At 42.2% G+C, this 23,552-nt stretch overlaps 1 protein-coding gene across 1 annotated transcript in view; it reads left to right on the top strand.

Annotated features, from left to right (window-relative positions):
- PAPSS1 (3'-phosphoadenosine 5'-phosphosulfate synthase 1) overlaps positions 1-23,552 on the top strand; it is a 222,783-nt gene that overhangs the window by 29,738 nt on the left and 169,493 nt on the right. Inside the window, exons 2-4 of the mRNA XM_030190780.1 lie at positions 3,566-3,680; positions 5,962-6,197; positions 13,211-13,349. Coding sequence (XP_030046640.1) covers positions 3,566-3,680; positions 5,962-6,197; positions 13,211-13,349 — 490 coding nt within the window. The remainder of the gene's footprint in view (positions 1-3,565; positions 3,681-5,961; positions 6,198-13,210; positions 13,350-23,552) is intronic.

Genomic DNA, 23,552 nt, shown 5'->3' with positions numbered 1-23,552 from the left:
GCTTTTTCAGTTCTACAATCATAGATACAAAATAACCAGTAAATCAGTCTCTAAATCCCTTCTGCCACTCTTGCTTATCCCATTATAGGTTCCCTTTCACATTCTCAAACTTTTTCCTGGATTTATTTGATGCTGCTTCAGGCACAAGAGGAGTTTTTCTTAGCATCTTGGATTTCAAATTTTTATTGGCTTCCATTCTTCGTCCATTTCTACCTCCAACCTAGATGTTTTTCACATATCCTTCTGAGAAACTAAATGAACTTGAGTAGCTCAGTTGAAGCCATTTGCTTCAGGGCATGTTTCACTGCTCTAGCCCAGTCCGCTTGCAGATCTACAGCTGCCTCCGAAGAGGAAGTCCTTAGTTTATCTGCTGTATGTTCAAAAGTGTGAGTATTGGCCTTGTTAGTAGGTGAGCTAAGCATCTGCCTAGGATAGAAAAATTTGAGGGCAGCTTCATGGCGCTCATGTGGCAGGATAGCAGCACTAAAGCTGCTCTCAGCATGCTCATGCACTGCCATGTCCCGCCCTCTCTGACAGTAAGATTTGGTGCTTGAGCATGGGCTTGTGCTCAAGGCTCTGAGTTGTGCTGACTTTAATTTTGCTGCATCTGTGGAGGGCAAAGTTAGGGTGATGGGTGGCAGCAAAGGGATAGGAAAAGGGGAAGATCTTGAAGTCAGAGGGTTAATGAAGGGGCGATGAGATTCTGGATACCTTGTGAGAGGGATGGGGAAAGGGGAGATACCTGCCCTCTAATTGTATAAACGTATGTGCCCAAATTTATGCTTGGTGCACAAATTTCATGCACAATTTATAGAATATGGTCCGTTACATAAGTATTACCACACTGGGACAGACCAAAGGTCCATCAAGCCCAGCATCCTGTTTCAAACAGTGGCCAATCCAGGTCACAAATACCTGGCAAGATCCCGAAAAAGTTCAGTACATTTTGTGCTGCTTATCCCAGAAAGTTGTGTATATAAGTTAACTCCAGTTAACTGCTGATTATTATATTAGCAGCCAGTTGGCTTAAATTGGTTTTAATTGGTACCAATTAGCAATAGCTTACCCAGCTGCCCTTAGTCACTATTTTTGAAGTGTGCATAGATTCTATTGTGTGCAACTTATAGGGGGAGGGGGTGTTGTATGGGAGGGGCATGGGCGGGTTAGGGGCATGAATTATGCGTGCGTGTTATAGAATTTATTAGGATTTATTTACCACCTTTTTGAAGGAATTCAATCAAAGCGGTGTACAGCAAGAACAAATCAAACATGAGCAATAGGCAATTACAGCAGTAAAAATATTCGAACAATAATACAAAGTATGGCATGGTATACTACCTACAATGGCAACACAATATGTACTAGAACATTATAATTGGTAGTGAAGGGTAAGGCAAAGTTGTAACATATAGATGAGTAAGAAAGTAGGGGGTCATTCCATGCCAAGTGGTCTAAATCTTCCCACTATCATGTCTCCAATTTTGTTCAAATTTTATCTGTTGCGCAAGTCAGGTGTTAAACAAAGTCCCAAAATTTGAGATCTCTAACTGCAATAGTTGCAGATCTAGACCCCCGTTTCTGAAAGGCTGTCAGTCCATGAGCGCGTGACATTTACCAAAATGCCATTTTTGGGGTCTAATAAAATCCAAACACATTTACAAGAATGGCTAAAAAATACAGTTTTTGATGCTAATTCTGATGAAATACATTTTAACATTATGGATGCAAAATCCAGTCAAACAAGTTGACTCAAAATGTGCATCAAAATTGGTCGCGACTCATCAGAACATATTTGGACCAATATTCAGACCGCAACAACTTCCATGCAAACAAAGATACGGACTTGAAATTTTGAACAAGCATTATGCTTATGCTGGACATAATACTGCCAGATTTGCAACTCACCAGCATCTATAACCACCCTGCAGGATCTCTTCAAAGTTGGCACTGTCAGTGCAAATGGTAAAATGTACCAAAGTTCAAAGCCAATTATTAAAAAAGAGTCTGCCTGAATCAGCTTGTGAACAGTATCATCTGAAAGAGAAAATTGTGCTCTACAACACTATGTTTTTGTTTTGCAATGCCACCATTTATATTGTAAACTTAATTTATATTGTGAACTGTTTAGATTTTTCTTTAGTTGTGGCATATCAAATAAAGTTGAAATGTGAAATTGATTGGCTTAAGGAGCAGAATGGCTGCTCTCTGATCTGTCTGCTTCAGGCCCAACCATAGGCGCCCGCCCCGGTACAAGAGGCTTGGACAGGCTAAGCCTCCCCTGCTGTGCTCTGAGGGGTTTAAATTGTTGATTTAACTCCATCCTCACAGCAGGAGCTGTAGTGAAAGCCATCTAGCCTTGTCCATTTGTAGAAATTGGTTTATGGTTTGTTTACCTTACTGCTGGGAGAGCAGGGGAGGGGGGGGGGGGGGGGTTGGCTGGCGGTGTCCTGGGTTGCCAGGGAGATATTTAACCAGGATGACTTCCTGACCTGCACTGAGGACAGATAGCAGCAGAATCATACTGGGCCAGCATGATCAGAAAAACTCACCAGACAACAAAGGTAGAAAAGATCATTTTATTTTCATTATAGTGTTTGGAATATGTCCACTTTGAGAATCAAGTGCTCAACATTAAAAGTTTATATTTATTTACTTATTTATGGCATTTTATCCCACATTAAACATGAATTAGGGTGTTTTGTGGCTCTACATGAGAATTGTGATGATATGATCCCTTGTTTCATATGGTTGACGGTTTGCATTTTCCATGTGGGTGGTATATTGGTGTATTAGGTTCTGCCCAGTGTAATATTTATGGTACAGTAAGGTTCTGAGTGTGTTTTTGCACAAAGTTGTGCATAGTGTTTTGCAGTTGAGCGATTGTGCTTAGAATATGCTTTGAGCAACCACTTTATTCTTTGACATATGATACATATCTAATATCTAAATTTAATAAAAGGTATTGTGATAATTTTATTTTTATTTATTTATTTTTTCTGTTATCAGACAATTATGTATATAAGCTCCACCCCTAACCCGCCCCCTTTAGCCTCCCCAAACAGTTGGGCCACCGACCGCCTATGGGCCCAACCCATGCTGTGAACCTTCCTTGCAGGTTGCTCAAAGGGAGTAACTGGAGCAGGACACTCAAGCTGCTCTGGAGTCTAAAAAGAAATGGTGGAGCTGTCTTCCAGGCTGTTCTCCTAGAAAGCCCTGCAGACGATCCAGTCTGAAGTGTAATACTCCATGGTCTAATACCCCCAGTACAGAGGAAACCTCCAATGTATATATGTAGTGTATTGAAATGTTTTAGAGGTTCTCATCTGAGTTGCAAAATCATCATAATAATCATTTTTTCTATGTGACTTGCATGATGATTTGTATGTTTTCATTGGCAGTGACTCAGATTCACTGTATCCTTGTTTCAGCATAATCAGACTTGATTTGCTTCTTACTGTAGCACTTTAATGCGAGGTGCCAGGAGACAGTCATGTCTAGCACACAACCCTTTATTCAGTATCCTGAGATAAAATATCTAAAGAAGTGTATGTCTTTCACTTTGCAGGGAATGCAGAGAGCTACCAATGTCACCTACCAAGCACATCATGTCAGCAGGAGCAAGAGAGGCCAGGTGCTGGGAACCAGGAGTGGCTTTCGTGGCTGCACTGTTTGGTTGACAGGTATGGCTGAGAGTCTTTTATTTTTTAAGTGGGAGGAAAGTAAAAATGCAGGGGACAGTTCAAATCTGAAGACTGAAGTTTGCAGGTATGAGTCTGTGTAATGAAGAACTTTGGGTAGCAAATAAAGGATTATTTGTTTATTTAGATTTTGCTCACCCCTTTTTCAAGGTGTGGTACATTCAGTTACACTGGGTATTTGATACCAAGTACACAGGTTGAAAAGGAGTTTGTGAATATATTTTACTTGTTTTTCCTCTTTCATGACTGCCTTTACAGGATTCAGCAGGACCTTGGCTTGGGAGATCGCAAATCCCCAGTAGACGTGTCTTGCAGGAATCATAGTGGTTGTGGTCCAAGGTATCTCTAGGCACTGACACATGTGACCCATGCCGCTCAGCAGCAACCTGCTTTCTCTGATGTCAGTGGGGATGGAGGTGCTGGGTGTCTCACTTCCCACTTCTTTCTTCCCTACCATCTACCCTCCTGCCTGAGGAGCAGCACCAAATACTGCCTCAGCTTTCCCTGTTACAGGGTATGAGCTGTGTGCATCCACGTAGATGTAGCTCATACCCCAGTACTGATCCTATGTGATAGAGGAGGCTAACAAGATATTAAGGGCTGGGTAGACAAAACAGCTTGTAATGGGGCAGGTGAACTAGGGAGGTTCAGGAATTAGGGGCAGAGAATACTTGGGATGGAGGGGGGAGGGAATTAGCTATCGGATAGCAAAAGAGGGAAAGAAGACCCTGGATTTGGAGCAGAGTGGACAAGGAATTCAGGGAGATAGTGTAGGCAGAAGGGATAAAAGGCATAGTTGGGAGGAAGGGGAGAGAGAAGCCAAGGTATGGGGGGGGGGGGTGGAACAGCAGTCTAGAACAAGAAAAGGCGACCAATGAAGAGAAGAGAGAGGCTGGAGAAGGATGAAAGCAAAAGTATTACAATATCCACTACTGAAGGAATAAGACAAGGAAGAGAGACTAACTGAAACAAAAGAAAAAAAAAAGGACGAGAACACGAGCATGCATGAGAGAGTGCAAGAGAGGAAAAAAAATACTACTAGAGAATGAGAGAAAAAGACTGACTCAGCAAGACAGAGACACCAGAGATTGGAAACTTATGATTAATAACTGATCAGTGTAAAGTATCCTGGGGCCCAGTTCAGTCTCCAAGCTTTACAGAATTTATATGCTGAGAAAATTTGCATTTCATTAGTTGATTTTTCTTCTGCTACATAATTCTTTTCTGTGCAGAGCACACCCACCAGCCTTAGGGCTTTCATACCATGTCTTAAGTACTTTTCTAGTAAGGAAACTGAATGCGCCTTTATGTGTATATTGAGAACAGATCAACTGTCCCCATGGGGAACTGAAGTTAACAGAGACCCTTTCCCCAATACCTTGGTGGTACTGTAGGAAACAAGTGTCCCAAATTAGTCTACCAATAATCTGGCAGAACTGACCCTCTAATGTTCCACATTTCCTGCATGGCTCTGTCCAGCTCCCACCCTCTGTGCTCTTGTTTGAAGACGTCAACTGTGCCCCGTAGCCTCTATGCCAGGCAGGTAAGATTTTGAGGTGTGGAGCCTCATGGACCCAAAGGGGACCATCCCAATGAACTGTGCCATGGCCAGAACCATATGGGGTAAAGGACAGGTAAGCATTTACATCTACAGACAGAAGCCCATCAGCTAATAAAACATTAAGCTGATCAGTTCCTTGGGGGAGGTGGGAGGAACCCTATCTGCCGGAGCCTCAAATCTATCAAGTACATAGGAATGCCTCTAACTGCAAAGGCTTCTCTCCATGTGCCCTCTTTGATTCCAGAAGCTTGCAAGGAGAGAAGCAGCAGTTTGTCAGGCTAATGCTTCTTGTTCATAACAATTAATTTATTTTAAATTGCAGTTTCATATATATATAGTTTTTTGGTACAAAGAACCATACCTGTGATTGCTTGTTAGTGTTTGCACAGTATTAATCCTTTCATTGACTGCTAAAACAGTACTGCTTTCTCCTGAATTTATCTCAGAAAGTGATTTCTGGCTGGCAGTGCTGGTAGGAGCAAATAACGTGTGTAGCAGCTTATTTACCTTCCTCTGAAACAGCCAGCCAAAATGTTGGGAAAGTGAGGAAGGAATGGGGATGAGGGCATCAGCACTGAACTCTGCAGGATTACGTTGCCATTTTCAGGGGCGATTCCCATTTTCAACAACATGAAGAGAGGGCTGAAGGAAATGAAATGAATAAATAACCTTTTGTCTGTATGTTGTGGGTTTGCTTGGCAGGTCTGTCTGGGGCAGGGAAGACCACGGTGAGCATGGCACTGGAGGAGTACTTGGTGTGCCATGGCATTCCCTGCTACACACTGGATGGGGATAACATTCGGCACGGCCTCAGCAAGAACCTGGGCTTCACACCGGAAGACAGGGAGGAAAACATCCGACGTATCGCAGAAGTGGCCAAACTCTTTGCAGACGCTGGTCTCGTGTGCATAGCCAGCTTCATCTCCCCTTATGCTAAGGTGAGGTTTTCCAGAACCAGCTCTCTCATCTGCTTGTTAACTCTGCCCAGGTGTGTAGATCAGAGACAGGAATTTTTGCTATCATCCAGTCTGATGTAATAAGGTTTTTGAAGCTTACTTCATCTTTTTACTTCCACTTTTGTGCACCTTTATATGTGCCATACCTTACTCATGATTTAAGGTTTCTGGCATACACAAAAGGTGCATTAAAACAAAGTACAATTAGAATATCTTCATGCAAATTCTATTTAAATGAAGGGATTAGATTTACTGCTCAACACAGGGAGATGCTCAGAGGTGCTTAATGCTGGTTTTTAAGGCTGGAAATAGACCTGGGTGAAAGAGGGAGTAAAATTCAAATTTCTGAAGCTGTTAGTCTGGGGTGCTGCGTCAGCATGGTGCCACACTTGTGCACCCTGAGTGTTGGGGGGGGGGGGGGGGGGGGCTCTGAACCTGGGAGAACATGTGTCTTGAACATGCATCCTGAATCCTGGCAGTCTTGTAACCCCTATATCCAGAGACCCTTGAACTTGAGAAACCAGGATCCTAGTCAAAGCCATGCAAGTTTAACAAATGACCAGTGTTCAGAAAGAGCCAGCCAGGAAAGGCAAGTACAGTAGCCTTAGGGTGGCTTACTGAGAGGGTGGGGTGGGGAGCAGGAAAGTAGAAGCAGGGTTGGTAGGGAGGTTCGGGGCTGTCTGAATCAGGTGCTCCAGTGTAGAGTCCTTCTGGATGGGGGGGGGGGGGGTTCTGGGAGGATCAGAGAACCTTAGAAGTTTTTACTTGGGTGGTCAGTGATATTAGTTAAACAGATCTCCCACTCTGACCAGTGATATTAAGAAACATTATTGTGATTAGGGACTTAACTCCTTCCAGAATAAAATGGTGTGCCACATTGATGGATCTTGCTCTTTTTTTAATTTTAAATTCTGTAATTTTGTTCCTAGTTTGCACATGTTACCAACAGAGATTCTGCTTGTTTGGCTATGAAAAATATTGTGGCTGCACCATTTTTTAATTTGAAATTTTTAGTTTTGTTACGTATACAAGTTAGATCTCACTTCCAGTATGTCTTCTGTTTAAATGTCATTGGGTTTTTTTCACAATTTATCAATATAGTATTACCTTTGCCTGGCTTTACTTCATTCTATTTTATTTCTCCACCACCGCCAACTCCAGGCTCCGCCCTTTCTGCCTTGCCTCACCCCATGCTTGGAATAAACTCCCTGAGCCCATTCGCCAGGCCCCCTCCTTGCTCATCTTCAAATCCTTGCTCAAAGCCCACCTCTTCAATGTCGCCTTCAGCACCTAACCACCATACCTCTATTCAGGAAATCTAGACTGCCCCAACTTGACTTTTCGTCCTTTAGATTATAAGCTCCTTTGAGCAGGGACTGTCCTTCTTTGTTAAACTGTACAGCGCTGCGTAACCCTAGTAGCGCTCTAGAAATGTTAAGTAGTAGTATTTATTTATTTAAAGACACTATTTGCCACCAAATATTTCCAGCTAACGTAAGCATCAAAATAGAGGGGAAAAAATGTTTTGTTAAATTTAGTTGTACAGTGTCACGTGGGGTGTCTTGGTTTTGGGATATATAGCTAGATCTACTCTGGCAACAGAAGGATGCGGTGAGGAGAGCACAGGCAGCATGGACGGTTTTTGTTATTTGGACTCTACTTTTTTAGTAAATCTTTCAGTGTTACAGGCTTTTCATGTGGCAATATCTGAGTATGAGGGTGAGGTCTGGGCAGTGGTCCTTGAATAAGATCTCCAAATGATAATGCGCATACAGAAGGAGCTGCCAGCATAGGAAAGGAGACGCAGGCAGTGGTAGCTGAAGGAATTGTGGTGCCCTGAGTCAGTTGTTGGTATGTGCCTCCCTTACCCCCTTGCCAGCATTGGCTCTGCCTGCTCTTTTACAGGGGCCAGTGTATTTCACTTTGCTCTCACTGCTGTGCTTTCTTCCGTACTTGGCCTTCAACACCGTTCCAGGTCTAAATGTACAAAGAGGATGTCGCTCTTCTCCTGTTTTTAAATCTGTGGCGATCACGATGGCCATGCAGAGAAGAGAGAAAGTGGGTAAGCGCAAAACATGTTCCGACAGGGATGAAGGCTGAGCTGGTGAGGCAGACCTTTTTGGCATCCTGAGCCAGTGCCTCACCTGCCTCATGCATTGAGCCAACCCTGGACGCAGGAGCTTGGAAATGCTGGAATTGTGTCCAAGCCCAGAGCTAGGTTGCTAATTTAAAGTGTATACTAGAGATACATATATATAAATACACTCTACAGGAATCTCATTAAGCAAACCTTTTCACTCTAGAGCAACAGAGAACACAGGAAAGGGATTATTATTTTTATTTTGCTGTGACTAGTGAGTTTATGGAACAGCTGTCTCACATTGGACTGTTATGGCTACAGTACTGTATACTCTGAGAATTAGACATAGCACTTTAAAGGTTAAGAAGGTGATTGGGTGTGATGTAGACCTGAGGGGACAGATTTGGCATGGATCTTTTCAGAGTGGATTATGAAGGAATTCTTGTAACTGCTCTAGAATTGGCTACTGATGTACTATCCCCCAAATTCTATAAATGGCACCTAAAGTTAGGCATTCAAATGCGTGTCTAGTTATAGAATAGGGTCAGTTACATGTGTAACATAATTAGCTAATTGGCACATAAATGAAGATAAGTACCAATAATTGGCCTTAAGCACTAATTGGCATAAGTACATAAGTATTGCCATACTGGGACAGACTGAAGATTGATCAAGCTCAGCATCCAGTCTCCAACAGTGTCACAAGTACCTGGCAAGTTCCCCAAAAAGTACAATGCATTTTATGCTGCTTATCCTAGAAATAAGCAGTGGATTTTCCCCAAGGCCATTTTAATAATGGTCTATAGACTTCTCCTTTAGGAAGCCATCCAAACTTTTTTTTAAACCTCGCTAAGCTAACTGCTTTTACCACATTCTCTGGCAACGAATTCCAGAGTTCATTTACACGTTCAGTGAAGAAATATTTTCTCAGATTCATTTTAAATTTACTACTTCGTAGCTTCATTGCGTGCCCTCTAGCCCTAGTGTTTTTGGAAAGAGTAAACAAGTAATTCACGTGTACCTGTTCCACTCCACTCATTATTTTATAGACCTCTATTGTATCTCCCCTCAGCCCTCTTTTCTCCAAGCTGAAGAGCCCTAGCCGCTTCAGCCTTTCCTCATAGGGAAGTCGTCCCATCCCCTTTATCATTTTCATCACCCTTCTCTGTACCTTTTCTAGTTCCACTATATCTTTTCTGAGATGCGGTGACCAGAATTGAACACCGTATTCAAGATGCGGTCGCACCATGGAATGATACAAGGGCATTATAGCTTCCTTATTTTTGTTTTCCATTCCTTTCCTAATCATACCTGACATTCTGTTTGCTTTCTTAGCCGCCGCCGCACACTGAGCAAAGGGTTTCAAAATATCATCGGCTATGACGCCTAAAACCCTTTTCTGGTGACTCCTAACGTGGAACCTTGCATTACATAGCTATAATTCGGGTTCCTGTTTCCCACATGCATCACTTTGCACTTGCTCACATTAAACGTCATCTGCCATTTAGATGCCCAGTCTCCCATTCTCGTAAGGTTCTATTGTAACTTTTCACAATCCTCTTGTGATTTAACAAATTTAATTACTTCACTAGTTACTCCTATCTCTAGATCATTTATAAATATGTTAAAAAGCAGCGGTCCCAACACAGACCACTGGGGAACCGCACAATCCACCCTTCTCCATTGAGAATACTGACCATTTAACCCTACTCTCTGTTTTCTAGCTTTTAACCAGTTTTTAATCTACAATAGGACACTACCTCTTATCTCAATTTTTTTTTTGTTACATTTGTACCCTGCGCTTTCCCACTCATGGCAGGCTCTATGCGGCGGGCAATGGAGGGTTAAGTGACTTGCCCAGAGTCACAAGGAGCAGCCTGTGCCGGGAATCAAACTCCGTTCCCCAGGACCAAAGTCCACCACCCTAACCACTAGGCCACTCCTCCGCTCATGACTTTCCAATTTCCTCTGGAGTCTTTCATGAGGTACTTTGTCAAACGCCTTTTGAAAATCCAGATATATAATACTGACTGGCTCACCTTTATCCACATATTTGTTCACCCCTTCAAAGAAATGTAGTAGATTGGTGAGGCGAGATTTCCCTTCATTAAATCCATGTTGACTTTGTCTCATTAATCCATGCTTTTGAATATGCTCTGTAATTTTGTTGTTAATAATAGTCTCTACCATTTTGCCCAGCACCGATGTCAGGCTTACCGGTCTATAATTTCCCGGATCCTCTCTGGAACCTTTTTTAAAAATCGGTGTTACATTGGCCACCCTCCAATCTTCCGGTACCATGCATTAATTAGCAGTTGCACTCGTAACTTCCTTATGCGACTATTCTGTAAACTGAGAGCCTAAAGGGGCATGGCCATGGGAGGGGCATGGATAGGTCAAGGGCATTCCCAGGATTTAGATGCAGTGTTACGGAATAGTGTCATTTACATGCCAACTGCCAATAGTTGTTCGCCAGCACTTACAGCAGCTTGTGGCAGGCATAAGTGCTCACCCCCAAATAAGCCAGAATTCTGTAACGATTGCTCCTGCATAGTGTACTTTGGAGAATACTGGCTTATTGTGGATCTTCCCAGCGCCTAACTTTGGGTGCCATTTACTGAATCTACCCCTATGTGGGGTATTGGGATTTCTCAGGATTGCTATGTAGAAAGAGGGCTGCTGGGTATTTGTGAAGCAGACTGGCTAGGCTCTGAGACTGGATGCTGGGCTTGATGGACCTTGGTCTAACTCAGTCGATTTCTGATCTTCAACCTAAACCTATATATATATATATATATAAAGAAAGAGTGTGACTTTTATTTTTTCTTTTTATTTAGATGTCAATTTTCACCCCCTCCAAAAAAAATATAGGGCCCGATATTCAGCCAGTGGTGATCAGCATTTTGCTGAATGCCACCGGTTGTAAACCTGCAAATTCAGTGCCAGGTTACATCTGGGCACTGACACTGAATTTGTTTCTGGAGCCATAGCACATAGGAGTGACTCGGTCCTATTTATGAGATTAACCTGGCTGGTTAAGTCCTGAATATCAGCACTTAACTGGCCAAGTGCCGACTCTACCCCCAGTATACCCTCCAAATAGCTGTTTTTTGGTTTATTTATTAGGTTTTATTTACTGCCTTTTTGGAGGAATTCATTCAAGGTGGTTTACAGTAAGAATAGATCAAACATGAGCAATAGGTAATTACAGCAGTACAAATATTCAAATAATAAAAAGTATGGCATAGTATACTACTTACAATGTCAACACAATACTTAATAGAACATTTTAATTGATAGTGAAAGGTAAAGCAAAGATGGAACATATAGACAGGTTAGAAAGTAAGATGATTAATTGAAAGAAGGTTGCACATGAGGTCAGAGATGATTTAATATTATCTCAGCTAGGGTAGGGGTGGATAAAGATTTCCTATTGCAGTATGTGCAGCCTGTGTCACTCCTTGTGTGTGTGAGACTAACAAGTTAGTTACTTCTTCTGTTAAAGGCCTGGTTGAAGAGCCAAGCTTTCACCTGCTTCCTGAAGTACAGATAGTCTTGTGTTAAGCGGAGCCTTTCAGGCAATGCATTCCAGAATGTGGGGGCTACTCCAGAGAAGGCTTGCTTGCGGGTATCAAATCGTGTAATGTCTTTTGGAGAGGGTGTGGTTAGTGATAGTCCTTGCGAGGACCTTAGTGTCCTTGGTGGTGTGTAGAGGATCATCCTATTCTTCAGGTACTCAGGGCCATTTCCTTTGAGGGCCTTGAAGATCAGACACTGAGTTTTAAATTTAGCCCTGTATTGTACTAGTAGCCAATGAAGTTTTTTCAAAAATGGTGTGATGTGGTCATATCGCTTGCAACCTTCTATGAGTCCTGCTGCTGCATTCTGAATGAACTAGAGCCAGAGAGAAGCAGCGTATCTGTTGCAAGTAGTAGAAGAAGCTCTTGAAGGTTGCTTGGATTTGGGGAATCAGAGTAAGTGTTGAATCTAACTGTATTCCAAGGTTCATGACTTGTGATTTGAGGGGGTGTTCCTACTTCCCAAAAGGGATTTTGATGTTAGGTATGTATTCACTTGTGTTAGGGATCCAGGGAAGCTCAGTTTTACTTGGGTTCAGGCAAAGTTTGTTGTGTTTAGCCCATTCTTGAGTTGATGTTAGGTTTGGCACTAACCAGTTAAGTGCCACTGAAAATTAGAGGTTAGCCCTAAATAGATGATTTAACCGGCTAGGAGCTGTTTCTGGACAGTTAAATCACCTTGAATATCAACACATAGTTCATATGTAAAATGAATAGAGGTGAATCCTGTTGTGGCCTATTCTTGATACCTGAGTGTTGTAACTTGGTGATGTTGATTAGTTCAGGTGATATCTTGGAAATGCATACCTAGTGCATGATTGCTCATGTTGAATGAGTACAACTCGATTGTGTGATTTTTGCTTTGTATTTCTCTGTGCTCCCAATTACTATGACAGCATTAGTAGGAATATATTTTCGACATATTCAAAATGTTTCATGGGGAAAACATCTCCACCTTGACTTAAACTGCCTTTCTACTGTTCTATAGAATTTTGGACATTTGCTGCTGAGACAGCATTGTTGTAGGGATGGTGCATCACCTTTACCCAACAGTGGTATTCAACGGCCAGATGGGGGGGAGGTGGGGGAAGCAGTGATCTATGGCTTCAGAGAGCTAAAATTGAGGGACGGTTCCCATTTAAAGATTCATGGTGCTGTAGGCCTAACAGAGGCTGGTTCTGATTAAGCTGGAAGCAACATGGTATTAAGATACTGTTTTGCATAGAAGCTGTCATATGCTTTCTCTTCCCATAAACATTCAGTGGTGAATTTAATGTGTACCGTGAATGAACATTTCTGTTATCAAGTTATGTTGTATCTGTTTTGTTTGCTGTCAGGATCGTAACAATGCCCGACAGATCCACGAGGGCTCCAGCCTGCCTTTCTTTGAAGTGTTTGTGGACGCTCCTCTACATGTATGTGAGAAGAGAGATGTTAAAGGGCTTTATAAGAAGGCCCGGGCTGGAGAGATTAAAGGTATGTTCAAATGCAAGGAAACCACCTAGGGGAGGCGTTGACATCTTAGCCTGCATCAGCATAGTAACTTAGTAGATGACGGTAGATAAAGACCTGTACGGTCCATCCAGTCTGCCCAACAAGATAAACTCATATGTGCTACTTTATATGTATACCTGACCCTGATTTATCCTTCGCACTCATGAGATATAAACTCATTTTAACTGTACACATACTATTTATCTTTAAATAAAATTAAAGTAGTCAATTTTTTTCTTTTTAACTTTTGAAAAGTGCTCAGTTCACACATCAGTCATAAATAGAGTGACTGGCTGAGCTGAGAACCATCATCGCACTTAGGCGTTCTCAATCATAGAAGACATATTATGTGCGTCCTTAACCATAAATCTATGGATTAATCAACTTCCAAATTACAGATTCTTACAAAAGTATGGATCCCCCTGGGTCCTACTGACCCTAACATAGCAGCTTTTGAAAAGCTAGTGTTTCAGGAACTGGCCAAAATGGAATCGTACAAACATAGGACGTTTTCTAATCTGACAACATCGCAAAGATTGGCAATACGTCATTTACAATGTAACACATCCCTTGTCATAAAAAGAGCTGACAAGGCGGGTGCCGTAGTTGTCATGGACTACTTAGATTATACCGCACAGGCATATAAACAACTCAATGATACAAACTTTTATTGCAAATTGCACGACAATCCAACTCTAACTGTTCAAGATAAGGTCAATCAACTTCTGACTCAGGCCAATTTGGATGGTATTGTTAACATGAAAGATGTATAAATTCCTCTATCAGACATACCCTAAGATCCCTTACATATATTTTGTACCAAAAGTACATAAGTCTATCAATAAACCTCCCGGACGCCCTATAGTGTCTGGTAGAGAGTGCATTATGGAGCCTTTATCCCAATATGTGGATCACTATCTCAAATTACATGTTCCTTTGGCTAAATCTTACGTTAGAGATTCCCTCCATTTCATACAAACGTTACAACAGTTGGATTTACATTCAGATAATGAGATTTTTTAGTTACCATGGACGTCAGTGCTTTTTACACAAATATTCCGCTGGACAAAGCTTTGAGTGTGGTTGATGACTATTTATCCGAGTCTCCCATTTCGGGGCCTAAATTGATGCTATTGAAAAATATGACTGAACAATTATTTCAGATTTGAACAGCAGTATTACTTACAAACACGGGGGATAGCGATGGGCGCAACGGTGGCTCTGTCTGTCGCCTGCCTTTTTATGACTAAGTTTGAGGAACAGCATGTTTACCAAAGCCAATTTCAATCCAGCATTATAATGTGGAAGAGATACATTGACAATGTGATCATGGTATGGCAGGGATCTTCAGAATTATTAGTAAGGTTTTTTGTATATCTTAATAGTGCAGATCCAGCAATTACGTTTTCTACCTCATACAACCCCACACAAGTTAACTTTCTCAATATTAAGTCTGTATAGACACCACGGGTGCATTTTCTACTACACTATATAGGAAACAAAGTGACAAAATCACTCTTCTTCATTATTCAGGCTTCTATCCCAAAAGTTTATGTAATAATATCCCGATGGGGCAATTTCTCAAAGTTAAGTGACTATGCTCCACCCAGGATCAATATAAAGAACATGCTCAGAATATGTATCACTAGCCGTTGAGCCCGTAAAAACGGGCTGGTATTGAGGTTTTCCTACCCCCGCGGTCACCACCGCTCCCCTCCCCCCCGCGAAGTCGCCACCGCTTCCCCCCCCTTGAAGTCGCCGCCGCCACCCCTCCACCTGGCCCGGGCCCTCTCTTTACTTTTGAACTTACACATCCATTCGCCGAACGCAGCAACGCACATCAGCTGAGCTGCCCCTTCTCTGCCTGTGTGTGTCCCACCCTCGCTGACGTTACGTCACAGGAGGGCGGGGCCACAGGCAAAGAAGGAAGGGCTCAGTGCAGCTCAGCTGATGTGCGTTGCTGCGTTCGGCGAATGGATGTGTAAGTTCAGAAGGGAAGAGAGGGCCCGGGCCGGGTGGAGGGGTGGCGGCAGCAACCTCGGCGGCGCAGTTTCCCTCTCTGTCCCGCCCCCCCGTCATCACGTATTGACGCGGGGGCAGGACAGAGAGGGAAGTCTCTACTGCGCATTTGCGAGTGAGTCGGTCACTCGCCATTTATATGTTTGATACATTCATTGATTGAGGATACACTTCAAAGGTTGTTCGGCATGCGTACAAAAGAGCATCCTCTACCAATAGAGATTGGTTATTACTGGATCAACCACATGTACAGGATTCTTCTTTAGTATGTGTGTTACCTTACTCAACACAGGTGCATCGAATACGTGGTATTCTTAAGAAGTTTTGGCACGTTTTACAGGTACATCCGACTGAATATCCAAAGTTTGCCTATACTCGAAGCCACAATATAGGTGAACTATTGAACACTCATAAACTACAAAATATTCAACAACCAGGTCACTTTAGATGTGGACATTGCAAATTTTGCGAACATGCCTTACAAATGGATCATATTAATATACCAGATTCTAATAAGGTTTTTTGGTTAAGACAACACACGGACTGTACAAGCACAAATGTTATATATTGTATGCCCGTGCAACCTATACTACATTGGACAAACCAAACGCGCCATTAAAGTGCGCATCTGTGAACATTTGAGCAATCTAAAACATCGAAGGGAGGAAGCTCCACTAACTTCCCACTGGAATGAGCATAACCATACGGAATATGATTTAAAGTTCATTGCTGTTTTACAGGTAAATATGCCCAACGGGGGGGAATGCTTCTGACATATTGATCAGCAAGAAGCAGCGATTTATATATACTTGGAATACTGTTCACCCGAAGGGCCTAAATCGAGAAGTTGAATGGATATAATTCATGAAGGTATAAAAGAACATGAATGGGCTTGCGGGATGAGGTCACTGAGCCCTCATGTGGGGTGGGGGCGTGTCCATTTCCCGGCCCCATTTAAACTCGCGGTTTTCCTCCATGCAGTACGCTATTCTGATCAATTGTGGCTGGAGTTTCCATTTGGTAAGTGGCCACATCGTTGAAAGTTTGTTTAGATATGATTATAAACTTTTGTTTAGTGACATGTATTACTTGGGACATATAGTTAATGAGGTTCTTACTAGATAAGTTTGTTAAACTTTATTTAAAGAGCGACATAGCTTTTCTTAGGTGTAGTCCTCATTATATGGTTTTTAGTTACTCCCTCCTGAAGAAGACACATTGAAACTCAGCTGATTCGGATGACAAGATGATTATACAACAGCATGTATCAGCAGATTGAGTCGAGGACTGAGAGTTTGGGATGTTACTTTTTTGACTAGGTTTTTCACTGTGTTTCACGATATTTTTTCACTTTTTTGATTTTGCGACATTGGTATGTGGGACTACACACTGGACTGAGCCTGGAATGGTTTCACCACTTTGGCGAACTACTAGCAGTTGCAGATAAGTAATTTACCAACACATTTGTTGATAAGACTCTCAAAAAAAACGGGGTGACAGCAATCCCTACAATTCTGGCTATTAGTGACATTTCTTTTGAAGGTCTTTTCCTAAAGCAGTAATGCAATGACTTATTATTATTGGTCTGAAATAGTCAGTTTATTACCAGCCAATAATAGTAGCTGGGTGATATAATTGGTTTAATTGCTATTCTAAAGATCTTCTCTTTGTAAGAATCTGTAATTTGGAAGTTGATTAATCCATAGATTTATGGTTAAGGGAGCACATATGTCTCCTATGATTGAGAACGCCAAAGTGCAATGATGGTTCTCAACTCAGCCAGTCATTCTATTTATGACTGACATGTGAACTGAGCACTTTTCAAAAATTAAAAAAAAAAAAATTGATTAGTATATACTTTCATTTTAAGATAAATAGTATGTATACAGTTAAAATTAGTTTATATCTTATGAGTTTGAATGATAAGAGGTATAATTGTAAATTTAAATATTCCCTATTTCTATATAACTTGATTTATCCTTGCCATTTTTGGGGTATGGACCGTAGAAGTCTTCCCAGTACTTGCCCTGCCTCCCAACCACCGGTGCTGCCACCCAATCTCCGCTAAGCTTCTGAGGATCCATTCCTACTGAACAGGATTCCTTTATCCCACGCATTTTTGAATTCCGTTACCGTTTTCATCTCCACCACCTCCTGCAGGAGGGCATTCCAAGTATCCATCACTCTCTCAAGAAAAATGTCAGGAAGTATTTTTTCACAGTGTCTGCCCCCCTTCAACCTCATTTCATGTCCTCTAGTTCTACCGCCTTCCCATCTCCAGAAAAGATTTGTTTGCGGATTAATACCTTTCAAATATTTGAACGTCACGGAGAGAGTGGTGGATGCTTGGAATGCTGCCCTCCTGCGGGAGGTGGTGGAGAGGAAAACGGTAACAGAATTCAAACATGCGTGGGGTAAACGTAAAGGAATCCTGCTCAGAAGGAAGGTATCCCCAGAAGCTTAGCCGGTGGTGGGAGGCAGGGCTGGTGGTTGGGAGGTGGGGATAGTGCTGGGCAGACTTATACGGTCTGTGCCAGAGCTGGTGGTGGGAGGCGGGGCAGGTGGTTGGGGGGGGGGGGGGGGGCAGGGATAGTGCTGGGCAGACTATACGGTCTGTGCCCTGAAAAAGACAGGTACAAATCAAGGTAAGGTATACACAAAAAATGGCACATGTGAGTTTATCTTGTTGGGCAGACTGGATGGACCGTGCAGGTCTTTTTCTGCCGTCATCTACTATGTTACTATGTTACTATATCACCCCTGTCTCTCCTTTCTTCCATGTTCAGGTCAGCAAGTCTCTCCTTATATGTCTTGTAACACAAATCCCATACCATTTTTGTAATTTTTCTTTGCACTGCCTCAATTCTTTTTACATCCTTAGCAAGATACGGCCTCCAAAACTGAACACAATACTCCAAGTGGGGCCTCACCAACGACTTGTAAAGGGGCATCAATACCTCCTTTCTTCTGCTGGTCACACCTCTTTCTATACAGTCTAGCATTCTTCTGGCTATGGCCACTGCCTTGTCACACTGTTTCGTCGCCTTCAGATCCTTGGATACTATCACCCCAAGATCCCTCTCCCTGCCTGTACACATCAGACTCTTCAACGTTTAACACATACGTCTCCCGTGGATTTCTACTCCCTAAGTTCATCGCTTTGCATATCTTTGCATTGAATTTTAATTGTCAAACATTAGACCATTCTTCTAGCTTCTGCAGATCCTTTTTCATATTTTTCACTCCCTCCGGGGTGTCCACGCTGTTACAAATCTTGGTATCATCCACAAAAAGGCAAACTTTACCTTCTAACCCTTCATCAATGTCACTCACAAATATATTGAACAGAATCGGCCCCAGCACCGATCCCTGAGGCACTTCGCTACTCACCTTTCCTCATCCGAGCGCATTCCATTAACCACCACCCTCTGGCATCTGTCCGTCAACCAGTTCCTAATCCAGTTCACCACGTTGGGTCCTATCTTCAGCCTGTCAAGTTTATTCAAGAGCCTCCTGTGAGGAACCGTGTCAAAGGCTTTGCTGAAATCTAAGTAGATTACATCTATTGCATGTCCTTGATTCAATTCCCTGGTCACCCAGTCAAAGAATTCAATGAGATTCATTTGGCACGATTTACCTTTGGTAAAATGATGTTGTCTCGGATCTTGCAACTTATTGGATTCCAGGAAATTCACCATCCTTTCCTTCAGCATCGCTTCCATTAATTTTCCAATAACCGAAGTTAGGCTTACCAGCCTGTATTTTCCAGCTTCTTCCCTATCACCACTTTTGTGAAGAGGGACCACGTCCGCTATTCTCCAGTCCCACGGAACCTCCCCTGTCTGCAAGGATTTATTAAACAAATCTTGGTGCCACCTTACGGAGTGACATTTATTAAGGCATGTGGTTTTGAAGATAAGCATCCACTGATCCGATGAAGAGGAGTCTTTTCCTTGACAGCTTATGGCTTAGTAGTTATAGGGTGCCAGTGGAAAAAAATAATGTTTAAGAGAAAAAAGTAGGGGTGGGCCAAAAGACTCCAGCATGCAAACTCAAAAATATAAGTTTATTTCTGCTTCTCAAAGAAAAGACCTGACACAGCACCGTGTTTTGGGGATGAATGCCTACCTCGGGTCATGCACACTGTCTCCTATGGCATACAGTGCTTGCATAAAAGCAGGATACTTAGTCATCAATGGACAAACATTGAAATGCTGCCTCAGGGGTTGTGCACACTGTCTCCTGTGCATACAGTGCTTGTGGAGAAACAGGACATTTAGTCCAAAACACTGTGCTGTGTTGTTTTTTTTTCCTTGAGAAACGGAAATAAACTTATTGTGTTTTTGAGTCTCTTGGGCCACCCCTACATTTTTTTTTAATCTTACACATTTTATTACGTGGGGGTTTGTTTTCCAGTTATAGTGTGCCAATGGTGAACCCCAAAAAGAAGCAAACAATCCTACATCAACAGAGAATAATGAGGAGAGTTAATAATTTCAGCATGTATGTTGCTGTTGTGCTATAGAAAGATGCATCAGGGAGACCACCCGGAGCTTAGGTCATTTTCTTTTTTTTTTTTTATTTAATTGAGCTTTTTAACAAACATAAATTTACAATTATGAGTGGAAATACACTACTTGGAAATTATACATATAATAACAATAGAGATTCTTAAATTCAAGTTTCACTAGCTATTGTCCACAAGTTAAAGAAATAATCCAAGATGCAAGATTATATACTAATCTAAAGGAAATTTCCAAGGTAATACAAATGATACGCCCATCCCGGGTGTTCCCTCTAAGTCTGTTAAACAGTGAACATATGGGACTATACCACTACATTTACTTCTTCCCTACTTAGTAAAAATTTCTCCAATTGTTTAGTGTCAAAGAATTGAAACTGTTTAGATTGAAATACAATTCTACAAACACAAGGAAATTTCAACAGGAAGTTAGCTCCTATTGCCAAAGTTCTTGTGCGCAAAGCCAAAAAGGCTTTAAGCCTTTTTTGGGTCTCTCTAGATAAGTCAGGATAAATTCTTATTTTAGACCCTAAAAAAATTGGAATCCAAGTGTCTTAATGAGAGCCTCAGTACTGCATCTCTATCCATTTCCAAAGCAAATGAGACCAATAAAGTTGCCCGCTTTGTTACAACCTCTAGAGACGACTCCAAAAAGGAAGTCAGATTCAACTCCCTACCACCCTGGAAGGGGTCCCCTGATTCCTTACGTGGATCAGTTTGTAGATAGAAAGCACGAGTTATTGGTGGTAGGGAGGTATCTGTCATACCCAATATTTCAATAAGATATTTCTTAACCATATGAACAGGTGTAATGAAAGGTGAACTGGGAAAGTTTATCAGCCTTAAATTTAATCTTTTAGACTGATTCTCAAGATATTCCAGCCATCTAGAAGTAAAGTTCTTATCTTTAATTAGTGTTTGACCCACAAGTTCCAATTTTAAAGCTTTTTCGGTAAGAGCTTTAATTTCCATGGCTTGAGAGTCAGTCTTTTTTTCAATTGAGAGAGTACAGTTTCTGATAGAGTCTTTATAGTTGCCGCATTTTTAACCACCAAAGATTGTAGGGAAGTATGTGATGTAAAAGTTAAGTCCCAAAGTGACTCCAGGGTCACTACGGCAGGCTTTTCCATTTTCCCAAAAGTCAACACTGGGAGTGGTGCTTTAGCAGCCTGCTCCAGAATACTCACAGTCTGGGACAACAGCACAGGAGAAGATGTCACTTCTGGAGCTTCTAGGCTGGCAGCACCCTGATCTCCATTTGGCTCCAACAGGCTCCCTCCCTGGTCACTCCGACTTCCACTCTGGGCTGGAGTGCTAGGGCTCTGAAGAAAGCCTCCACTTCCTGGTTGTGGGGGCATCGCACGTTCGACGGGGCTCAGGGAAGCCCCGTCTACACTGTCAGCTAACGCCGAAGTGCCAGCCTCCTCAGATGGAGTAGAAACTCTCCCAGGACCCAGCGCGACTCCAGAGTCCTCCAATCGCGCTGGTCGAAGCTGGCTTGACCCGTCAGGGAGAGAGGGAGTCTCCCTGACTTTGCAGCTTAGGTCATTTTCACTTTTTTTTGGATACTGCTACTTTGTCAGAAAAGCTTCTGGCGTCCCAGTCTGGCAACAGAGTAGCATTCTGTGGGTAAATTTAGGGTAACTTTCCTCAAGATTAGATGTGTTTGACATTGATTTGTCTGGTGTACATGTTGGTATTGAAGGTGGATGCATTTTACACCAGAAGCAGGCTGGATGCCAAAGCATCATTTGATATTGGGTCTGATGACTTCAGTTACTTTATATTGAGGATAACTAGTTTTTAAATAAGTGAGTGAAAAATTAGAGATTTTCAGTGAAGTGGGATGAAAGATGGGACTGTAAGTGGAGTGGAGTAAGTAGTCTATTGGTTAGAGCTGTGGACAACACCTCTGGGTATTTTAACAAGCCCCTGATGCAGCACATGGAAGGGCAAAACATGGCTGTGTTGGGCTTTTAATTATTTATACACTCCTTGGGTTTTTTTTGCGAATAAACTGAATATTTGGATCTTTTACCTCTGCAGCGTTTGTGTAATTGAGAAAAACGCATAAGCATCCAGAGGAAAGAGCATTGCTTTTAACCTTGTTACCTGTTGGATCAGATGTGACGAAGTTTGTAATTTTCCACCAGCTGGTAACTTAGCCCCTGACACAGCTGTTTTAAGGCGAAACATGGCCAAGTCGGGCACAGATGTGTAAATCTCTGGGAGCTTTTGGATTTATCTGCTTATTACGTCTGCCTTTTGCTTTTATATTACCGCAGAACGCCTTGATGCCATCATGCAGTAACCCTGTTAGTGCATGTTAAGGGCTTTGCTATCTTTCGTAAACATGCCCTGAGAGTCATTTTCCTTAATCCCATGTGGTTTAATTCTACCTCCAAATGAAGCCAATTTAAAATTGTGGCCTCTCTAATTAGTAGCACTTGTATGTGTGGGTTTGTAAAATGACACCTTAAAGTGGAAGCAGCGCTACTTACACACGGAAATAGTGAAATAGCCATTTTCACGTGTAAATGCCAACACCTGCTCATAGAATCTGTGTCTATGTGAAATGACTGCTCCCACTGCTCATGAACTTCTGCAGGTATTTTAGAACTGTGTCTGCAGATCCTTTTCAAAAATACCGACCTGGATGTCCCAAATTTAAGCTCTGTGTGAAATGGAGCTCTGTACCGCTTAGCCTCTGCCTGCTGATGCTGCTGGTGATGAGGGTCCTCTTCTACAGTAATATAGAACACGACCAGTGGTGGGTGCTGCTTTATCTCTTGTCTCACTTGGGGGAACCATGAATGTGGATCTTCTAAAGTAGCTCATATGTCTGATGCATGGAAATTGAGCCTTAAGTAACGGTTGCAGCTTAAAGCACACGTTCATTTTCTTTTTCTTATAACAGCCATACTGGATCTGACCAATGGTCCATCTAGCCCAGTATCCTGTTTCCAACAGTAGCCAATCCAGGTCACAAGTACCTGGCAGAAACCCAAATAGTAGCAACATTTCATTTTACCAGTCCCAGGGCAAGCAGTGGCTTTCCCCATGTTGTTTGTACTTTTTGAAAGAGTGAAAAATTGATTCACTTTTTCCTGTCTACACCACTCATGATATCCCCCCTTAGCCGTCTTTTTCCAAGCTGAAGAACCCTAACCTCTTCAGCCTTTCCTCATATGAGAGGAGTTCCATCCCCTTTATCATTTTGGTCACTCTTTGAATCTTTTCTAATTCCACTATGGGACTCATTTTCAAAGCAGTTAGACTTGCAAAGTCCCATAGGTTAATATGGAACCTTTACAGCTAAGTGCTTTGAAATTAGGCCTCCACAAAATACTCAAGATGAGGTCTCACCATGGAGCTATACAGAGACATTCTAATATTCTTGTTTTTTTTTTTTTTTACCATCCCTTCCCTAATAATTCCTAGCATCCTGTTTCTTTTTTGGCCGCCGCCAGTGCACACTGGACAGAAGATTTCAGTGTATTGTCTACAATGACACCTAGCTCTTTTTCTTAGATGCTTACTCCTAAGGTGGACCCTAGCATCAGACAACTATGATTCGGATTATTCTTCCCAGTGTGCATCACTTTGCATTTGTCCACATTAAATTACATCTGCCATTTGGATGC

The sequence above is a fragment of the Microcaecilia unicolor genome, chromosome 2 (assembly GCF_901765095.1).
Source record: "Microcaecilia unicolor chromosome 2, aMicUni1.1, whole genome shotgun sequence".
In the NCBI taxonomy this organism is placed as follows: domain Eukaryota; kingdom Metazoa; phylum Chordata; class Amphibia; order Gymnophiona; family Siphonopidae; genus Microcaecilia; species Microcaecilia unicolor.
This window is presented reverse-complemented; position numbering and strand designations above follow the sequence as displayed.